Below are 10,164 nucleotides of genomic sequence, written 5' to 3'. Positions count from 1 at the left end.
TTAAAGTGGGGAATGAAAGGAGCATTTCTAGAAGCCCTTTTTGTGTGGGGTTTTCAGGCACTACCATTGAATAATTCTGAAGTTGTGTTAAGAAACACAAATAAAGCAAAAAAAGGGGGGGTAAAAGAAAGGAAAAGAAGAAAAAGAAACACAAATAAAGCAAAACGAGTAATGGGAGTTGAGGTGAGTGCCAAGAGATTCAGAATTCATGTATGACATTTGGAAGAGGAGATAGAAAAGCAACCTGGGGAAGTCCTCTGATCCTGGCCTCTGTCCTTGGCTTCCAAAAGTGGTTATAGCAGTTGACAAAGAAAATGTGGCAGAGCTTGTGGTGTGTGTGTGTGTGTGTGTGTGTGTGTGCGCGTGCACGCACACATGGCTGGCATGGATGAAGATTCTCTCCTATACCAACTTCTAACCTGGCTCCCTTGAGCTCTCTTCTTGATCAGGCTTCAACCTCAACCTGGGTGTATACAAACTGCAGACTCTGAGCACAAATTATTTCATCCACCCCCACTGCCTCCCACATTAGAAGACATGAACAAACACAAACATTTTCTAACAACCAAGGCAGAATCTCGAGGATGACAGCTGCCACTCCTTTAGGCTCTGTCCTGGGGAAGTGCAAGGCTGCCAGAAGAATTTAGTGTCTGTTCCCACCAACGCTTGAAGATAGAGCCCCCGTCTCCCAATCTCTGTGAAAGGACAGAAGTCAAACTGGATCCACAAACCCAAATGAATTTTACATGAGTCAATGCCCCTTCCTGTTTTTTATAAATTTCCATTTCCCTGACTCCACTCAAGCTCTGGCAATTTCCATCCTTACTGCTTCTCTCTTCCTTTGAAACATGCAGTCTCCTCTACACAAATGGAAGTTGAATTCAGTTCATGCTGGACCCTTTTCTCTATTGCAATAGTCTGTCACTGATTCATCCGTCCTTACTACTTTTTTTTTTCTTAAGATTTTATTTATTTATTTATTCATGAGAGTGAGAGAGAGAGAGGCAGAGACACAGGCAGAGGGAGAAGCAGGCTCCATGCAGGGAGCCCGACGTGGGACTTGATCCCGGGTCTCTAGGATCATGCCTTGGGCTGAAGCTGGCGCTAAACCACTGAGCCACCCGGGCTGCCCTGTCCTTACTGCTTTAACTAGTGTCCAGTTTTGTATGTCTTTGGTAGCATTTTCAGCAATATACATTCTGATATCCTGGTTAATCTGATTCCTGAGGTTGGTGTGATGCTTAAGAGAGTGACTATCTCGAGGAAAAAGTCAGTGAGCAAGAGGCAAAAACTGATCAAGTGAAGGTAGGAGCAAAATATGGCTCAGATGAAGGCATCAGGGATGACATGTTTTAAAAAGAAAGACTATTCCTAATAAAGAAAACATTTCAATCCTTAGTTGAATATTTTTGAAGATAATCTTTATTATAAGGACCTTTAAATAGAGGAGTGTCTGGAGGAGTGTCTGGTCCCATAAACTCTCTTGCCTTCTTTCTTTTCTGCTCAAAAACATAATGTTTTCTAAGCCTTTAACTTGTTTCCACCTATAAAAAACAATATAATTTATGAAAATAAGTCTCAAGATTCTGTACACATGTAAGTGTTAATGTAAGAAAATTTATTATATTATTTGATTTAGGAATATAACTTCATTCATACAATCAGAATTTCTTTGTTTATTCTTTAGCCATGTTCTGGCCTTTAATATTGTTTCTTTGACAGTAATACAGGCAATTTAATAATTTAACCATATGCTTTAAGGTCCAGAAAACAAACTTAGATTAAGACAAATAAGATAAAACAGACAATAGAGATACTCAGTAGATTTACTTAGATCCATTCACTTAGCATCAGTGCATAATATATTTCAAAAGCGAGCATATATCAAATGCAAAATGGATAATCTTAATTGGGTTCAGTAATTGGATAAATGGTCAAACAATTTTCACTGCATATGCTTTGGGGCATGCATTTCATTCCTTGTTGATTTGCTTTATTGAATTAACATGTTAATTATTAGTTTTGGTAGGAACAGGGAAGATAATCATAGGAAGGAGCAGTAGTAGAGAATATGTCTCTTGCTGCTGCATGAAACACACATGGCAGGTGATGATACCAAACAGTTAACTCCTAGAGAGACCTAAATGGCACATCTTGGCACATGTGGATAAGTATAATGTTTATTAATCTAAAAAATGAGAAAATATTATAAAAATATAAGAAGTAGAAAATCCTACACAAGTTAAAATACAGAAAAATTTTAAGCAAAGTTATTTGAATCAGGCAATATTTAATGTATCAAATAGTAATCTTAATAACTAGGTATAAAGTAATCTAAACCCAGGACACTAACCATGTCAAAAGGCAGCAGACATCCTGACCACCCCAGAATCCTTTGCCAGGGTTAGTGTTCTCTGATTACACATTTAGGCACCCCCTGGTTGCAAGAGTACTTGTTTATTATTGATATTATAAAAATAACCATTCTCTAAATGATTACACATAGTAAATAAAATTAGAACTATGCATAAGGATTTGAATAATTGCGATTTCTTTAAAGGGCCACCTGCAACTTCTGCCTGCTTCAGAGACCTGAAGGGGAGAAAAAAAAAAGAAAAAGAAAATGTGCTTAATAATACATCTACAGTGCAGCATATTAAAAAGAAAGTTTGGGACCTTAATGCTTTCCTCTACTCTGTATGAACTTTTACAATGGCACCAACCTTAGGGTACCATCTCTGTCAACAGCAACCAACCCTGCTGGCAGGGTGTTCATCTCTGGTATCTGTATAAACCCTTTTTGTATATATAATTAGAAATAGATATTCCACAGATATCTGGGACTGTTAAAATAGATTGGCTTCTCTCCCTCCTACAGGAGAGAGCCAAGGGAGAAATACAGCCAATGAGAAATGCTTGTAAGGGATGTACACAATCACTATCTCAGAAGGAATGTTGAAAGCTGAATTTAGGAAGCCAGAATGGCATAAGATAGATCAGACTGTACAAGTCCTTACTTTAGTACTGGAACTATGTGCCTATACTGCTTCATTGAAAAGAATTCCTTTATTTTTTTCCTAGAAGAGTATGATTAGGATGGCAAGGGAGACTATCCATGCTCCTAGAATATCTTATCAGTTTTTTCTGCATTGTTACATTTAATATATTAATTAATTTACATATTTAATATTTAATTAGTATATTAATACAATTTATTATATCTAATATTTCTGATTTGCCCAGTAGACCATAAACACTTTGAAAGAAAAATATCTCCAGCTTACAGGACCTGAAAGAATATTTTGCACATGGTGTTTGCTCAATAAGTATTTGATGGGAAAGAGGAAGAGGAAAAAGGGAGAAAAAGGAAAGAAGGGAATCCAGTTATTCTTGCACATACTTTTCTCTTTCTGGAATGCTTTGCTTACCCCAGCCAACTCCCACTAACCCCCTTGACTCTAACTAACTCCTACTCCTTTAGGACTTAGTCTTAAATATCACTTTCTCTAGGCCCTGTGGCTGCTCATCAAGGGTAGAAGTCTCCTGCTCACTCTAATGTTTACAAAATGATAATCTGCAATGTTTTAACTAAATCATGTTCAGTGTGTGATTTCATCATTCAATAAGCTTTTTCACATATGATAGTGACATGTTATTCTCTGGCATAGTTCCTGTTTCATGTGAGGTCTTTATTAAATATGAATCAAATGAATGATTTATTCACTTAGATCTTGGATAGAAGGGTTGTATACCTACATGTTATACAAAGAACATGCGGAGGACTAAAGAAAAGAAGAACAGGATCTCTGTGTTCCTATGATGGTAGAATTATTATGTGGAAGAGAGATAAAATTTTGCTTGTGATACAAATAGAGCCAGAAAGAAGGCAGCTACAAGGACTCAGATTTTGGAGCAAAGGAGAGTAATTTCATTTAAAGTAGGTTTTAAAAATTTTTGTACAACTTAAGCAATACTGTTTGCTTGCTTGTTGTCTTTTTCACCATCCTGGGTGTTACATCCCCACAACTTATTTATTTCATGATTGAAAGTTTGTGCTTTTTGACCACCTTCATCTGTCTTGCTCAATCCCTGCCTCTGGCAACCACCAATTTGTTTTCTGTACCTGTGAGCTTGGTTTTGTTGTTTAGATTCCACATATAAGTTAGGTAAGATATTATTTGTTTTTCTACGTTTGACTTATTTCAATTAGCAAAATATCCTCAAGTTCCATCTATGTTGTTGCAAATGGCAAAATTTCATTTTTTATGGTTGAATAATATTCCATTGTATACATATATACATCTTCTTTATCCATTTATCTATCAATAGGAACTTAGGTTTTTTCCATATCTTGGCTACTGTAGATACTGCATGGAACATAGGGATGCAGATGTCTTTTTAAGACATATTTGTCTATAATCATTCATACTGTATTCTGAAGACATAAATATATGATTGTGTATGTCTATGCATTGTATATGACAAAAGATGAACTATATATTTAATATACTGTTTTGTGACTCACTTTTTAATGTAACATTATTATAAGAATGTTTATATATCAGAATATAGATTCATCCAGTTAATATCAGTATAAACATGCTATTTATCCAGTGAATATCTTTCATAAGACATATAATATTCTATTATATAGATTGCTATACTTTTTTAATCAATCTTCATTTATTGGTCATTGGCTTATTCACATTTTTTCATATTTTCCATGTTTTAATATAAAACTTTTTTTGTTTTATTATTTTATTATAAACATGTGCAATGAACATAATATTCTGATAACTACACAGTAAGGCATTGCATACATTATTTATTTAGGTAATTTATTAGTACAGAATTATTAGGTCAATGAGCAATTAGACCAGAATAAAATTGAATGAGCAGCCACAGGAGGTAGTATACTTCCCATTACTCAAGATATTGAAGTAAAGTTTGAATGTCTATTTTGCAGGGGCATTGCAGAGAAGTGATCAGCATTAGATCGGAAGAGAAATAGATAATTCTAAAATTCTTTCCAATTTTGATATTCTATGATTCTGTGAGTGCTAAGGACAAACTCAACCTTTTGCTTCTCTTCTCTTTGTGACACAGTACAGAATTATTAGGTCAATGAGCAATTAGACCAGAATAAAATTGAATGAGCAGCCACAGGAGGTAGTATACTTCCCATTACTCAAGATATTGAAGTAAAGTTTGAATGTCTATTTTGCAGGGGCATTGCAGAGAAGTGATCAGCATTAGATCGGAAGAGAAATAGATAATTCTAAAATTTTTTTCCAATTTTGATATTCTATGATTCTGTGAGTGCTAAGGACAAACTCAACCTTTTGCTTCTCTTCTCTTTGTGACACAGTACAGAATTATTAGGTCAATGAGCAATTAGACCAGAATAAAATTGAATGAGCAGCCACAGGAGGTAGTATACTTCCCATTACTCAAGATATTGAAGTAAAGTTTGAATGTCTATTTTGCAGGGGCATTGCAGAGAAGTGATCAGCATTAGATCGGAAGAGAAATAGATAATTCTAAAATTTTTTTCCAATTTTGATATTCTATGATTCTGTGAGTGCTAAGGACAAACTCAACCTTTTGCTTCTCTTCTCTTTGTGACACATTTGAGAGAAGAAACTATGAATTATTCATGTTCTATATCCATTTCATGTAGTAGCCTCATGTCCATGGATGTAAAAGTGTTCTGAGATTTTGTATCTCTAGGAGATACTTAATGGTGTCTATAAAGTACATGATCTTCACTCAGTGGGGGAGTATGTTTTCATCTCTATTCTCTCTAAAAGTGATTTTTCTGCCAAGGAGAAGGGATTTAAATTCCCATCCCACTTCCTCAACATGGGAGAATACAGATTCAATGAGAATCCTGAGATCTATAGAACATCACAAAAAGAGAAAGGAAACATCATGCAGAGTAGGAGGGAAATCACTTTCTCATTACAGATCACAGGAACCATGCATTAAAAAAATCTGAACTTGGAGCCATTGTAGATAGTCCCCATAATTATCTGACATTGATATTAAGTGCCCTGAGCAAACATACCAGAGTAGACCAGTGTAGGACAAGAAGAGCATGGAACACAGAGGAGAAGATCAGCAGAACCTGCAGCAGTGAAAGAAAAAGAGGTAATATGCTGGACCAGGAAAAAAATCTATTAAACACAATTCCCTAGCAGTTTAAACAATTTCTAGTGAAGATTAATTGACATAATACCAAAAAAAGTATACTTAGAGTATATAGTGAGCCGCAATCACATATAAATTAACTTCTTAATGGTGGGTATAATCTTATTCCATACTCCAGTCGTTTTCAATTCAAATGGCTGCTTATCTTTAAATAAAATCTAGGGCAAAATGCTCTCCAGATAGTGTCACAAATATATATGTGGATTTTAAAAAGATCTCACATAAATGACATTCATAATTCATATGTCCAGTATCGGTTAGGTAAGACAGTGACATTGTTCAGGTGGCTACCCTACTAAAACTTAGTCAGGATTAGATATATACACATCACAGGATTGCAATTCTATCACACTGGAAACTTAATGTCATCATCACAAAGTTATTATGATGTTATTATGCTATTTATAATAGCAGTGCATACAAGCATATTTACACACTATTCATAATACCTGGCACCTAACATTACATGCTAAATGTAATTCCTCTGAATGCAATCCTTAGGCAGAAGAGCAGTGCCTGGTGGGACAAAGAGACAAGAGTATTCTAGTTTAAAAGAATGCAGAAATAGAACGGAGGATAAAAGCAGGTGAAATAAAGGGATATAAGCAACTCCACATTTCTTGAAGAGAAAGGAAATAGATTAAGTCTAAGTTTTCCAAAGCAGATCTTGGAATGCTAGCCCTGCATGGTGTTAATATGAATGATCCACAAAAAAATGGTTCCTCAGTCAAAGAATTTTGGACAGCAACATACCATATCTGCTTTCTGGAAGATCAAAATAAACACCAGCATATTAAATAAAGGCTCCTAGAAGCCCTATGTAACTTGATATTATCAAAGTTAAATAAATAAAGTTATGTACTAAATAAATAAAACTATATAACCTGATATTTATCAAAGTTATTTGATATTAGATTTTCATATAATTCATTTTTTAAGAAATCTATAGAGATCCATTGGTAAATTCTGTTCCCACTGGAATCAAAGACTCATATCAATGCAATTGCCATTTTACATAATTCAACAAAAATTGAAAAAGCATAGGTTTTGTGCTTAGACAGACCTGAGTTCAAATTCTGATTCTACTCCTTCCTATATACATGACTTTGAGCAAATTAGCTCAGTATCCCCCTCAGAGGATTTTACAAGAATCATCAAGTAGTGGATATTTGGCAGTTTTGCAGTAATCAAATCTGGATAAATAAGAACTACAAAAAAATTTGGACTGAAAGCAATGATTTTATGTGGAAAGTGGATGCTGAATAAAGCTGGAGAACTTGATAAACCTTTAGAAATCTTACACATGGAAGGGTTTTAAATGAAGTAATACGATGCATTCATGTTTGAATGTTCTCTATCACCCAAAGATATAAAAGTGTTTGCAAGAGAGCAATTAAATTAATGCTCTGTATTAGTAGTTCTCAACTTTTAGGTGTATCAGAATCATCTGCCAAACTTCACTACTAGCGTTTCTGACTTAGCAGTCATGGAATGGGGTCCAAGGAAATTGCATTTCTTGCGATTCCCAAAGAGATGTTGATGCTAACACTGATTCTGCTGATTTGTGGACCACACTTTATGTATCACAGTTCTGTGTAGCATGGACTTTTGGGTAAAGGATAAAGTCAGCTGTGGTTGGATATATTTGAAGTAAAAGGAGTAGTGAAGTGTCTAGGTACAAAATCAGATTGAAGTGTAGGTTTACTCAGAAATAGATAATCTTTTTTTTTTTTTAACAGAAATAGATGATCTTAAAGGCAAAAGGTTTGGGACAGATAATGGATCACAGTAATCTAAGATTTTAGAGTTAGATGCTATTTCATATTTGACAAGAAAAAAAAAATACATTGCCTTAGAAGATCACTACGTTTGAGAGGGCCAAAGAGTTATAACAGTTAAGGCATTGGATAAGTCTCAAGTAGGAGTCAAGTTTTCCTAATGATAGGATTGAGGCAGGGAGAAAAGCAATGAATCAAATGTAAGCACCTCACACGAAAGAATAGGAACGGTCAGTAAAATTATAGTGACAAGGAAAGAAAAGGACAGCTGGACAAATGATGTGATGCTACCTCATGGTACTTGACACCCGGCAATTGAAAGGAGCAGCTTCTCCTGGTGAGGGTTATAAGGGTAACAGTATTTTCCAGGAACCATTGCAAATAAGGCCAAAAAAAAGGGTGAGTGCATGAAGAGTGTTCTTTGAATAGCACTGACAGACAATCAGTTTGCAAGTAAAATTCAAGTTCCATAGGGCACAGTAGAAAGATCTGGGAAATATATTCACAGTGCTTAAGAAAACAAATATATGAGGAGATTCTATTTTGATAGGGGCAGTGGAGCAAGGCAAAGTGGCCAAGGATAATAGAAATAAAAGACAGAATTAACGGATCTCAAGTTTCTGAATTGAACTTTGGCATAACACTTGCTCTTGTATGGCAACTGACTTAAGTATCCAGCCTTACACTGCTTCCCTCTGTGAAGCAGTACTACTCATACAGGGGATGGCCTATTATTCCCCCTACTTAGGAGGATTAATAAATGAAGCATTTTTGGTGGGAGGAAATAAAAGCAAGCAAGAGAGTAGCCATAAAGTCTAGAAATTAAGATAATATTTTTGTTTACAGATTAGAATCTGCTTACTTTCTTCTTGAACACTATCAGTACAGGTTTATTCAGTGAAAAATAGCAACACAAATCACCTGAGGCAGTGATCACAAATGCATATGTAAGGAGTGATGTAAATGCTGCATTAATGCCCTATGTTCATTGCAACTCTGACTAAATTATTATTAGGACAAAGGAACGACACACTGAACATAGGAAATGTCATTGAACATATCATGTTTTTTTTATGTAGACTAATAAACCATTTATTACATATATTTGTCTATGTTTCTAGACACTCTGGCCTCTCTGAATAATGAGAAGATAGAGACTCAGGCTTGGCCACTTCTCAAGTGATCTTCAAAGGTCACTTAAACAATATGAATTAAATTCATTGATTCCTTCATTCGTTCAATTCATTCAGTAAATATTTAGTAAGTAAATCAATGATGAATACATAAATATTTATTAAATAAATGTGTTGAATACTTACAATGTAAAATAGGAACAAGAATAGATTTTCCCTAATAGGTTAATTTTTGGGATTAAATATGTGGAAGCAATTTATAAATTATAAAGCCTTGTGTAACGAGTAGAAAATTTCTGAAAATTATTTTAAATATTAATATGGATAATCCTTTGGGTCCTAATATGAAGGAGAAAGTCACATATAACATATGTTTAAAAATATAAAGAAAAACCATGTTTTTGGTCTGAAGAATGTTTAATTATACTGAAGTTGATATATAGTTTTGGGATATTTAGTCAACATTTCAAAACAACTCATTTTGAAGAAATTTGGCAGCCTGCTTTGAACAGTTGTTCTATTTTTAATATCTAACTATGGGATTTAAAACATGTTTAATGTAATTACTAAATGTTATTTATTTTATTCTGTCAAAATTTTAATTTTTGTGTTTACCATGTATGCCTCCCTTAATTTTCTGGATGACTTCGTCTGTAGATAGCAATTTGGAACACAGTGTAAAATTAAGTAAATCAAGTTGAAGTTTATATTAAAAGCAGATTTTCTAACCAAATGTAACACTGCTTGTTTCTTTATATGTCATTTTTTCTTATTTTCATGCTCTATAGTGTTTTCTTTATGATACAAACTGTGCTCAGTGAAATAATTCCTCTCTTGATACTATCTATACATCTATACACACATTCCCCCTCTCTCCTTTCTTTTTTTTTTTTTTTTTTATAAAGAGATGGAATGACATTTTTGGAGAAGAACATATGGCCTTCGATTAAGCTAGAATGTAAATTGCACTTATTGTGTATCCTTGGGAAAAGATATTTAACAGATCTGAATTTGTAAAACCAGAATAATATCACCTACATATG

At 34.4% G+C, this 10,164-nt stretch overlaps 1 protein-coding gene across 1 annotated transcript in view; it reads right to left on the bottom strand.

Annotated features, from left to right (window-relative positions):
- Window positions 1-1,597: 1,597 nt before the first annotated feature.
- C29H8orf34 (chromosome 29 C8orf34 homolog) overlaps window positions 1,598-10,164 on the bottom strand; it is a 382,763-nt gene continuing 374,196 nt past the window's right edge. The window contains 2 exon segments of the mRNA XM_035708243.2: window positions 1,598-2,592; window positions 6,068-6,127. Coding sequence (XP_035564136.2) covers window positions 2,585-2,592; window positions 6,068-6,127 — 68 coding nt within the window. The 3' untranslated portion in view covers window positions 1,598-2,584.

This window comes from Canis lupus, chromosome 29 (genome assembly GCF_003254725.2).
Source record: "Canis lupus dingo isolate Sandy chromosome 29, ASM325472v2, whole genome shotgun sequence".
Lineage (NCBI taxonomy): Eukaryota > Metazoa > Chordata > Mammalia > Carnivora > Canidae > Canis > Canis lupus.
Note: the sequence above shows the minus strand (reverse complement) of the source record. Positions and strands in the feature narration are given on the sequence as shown.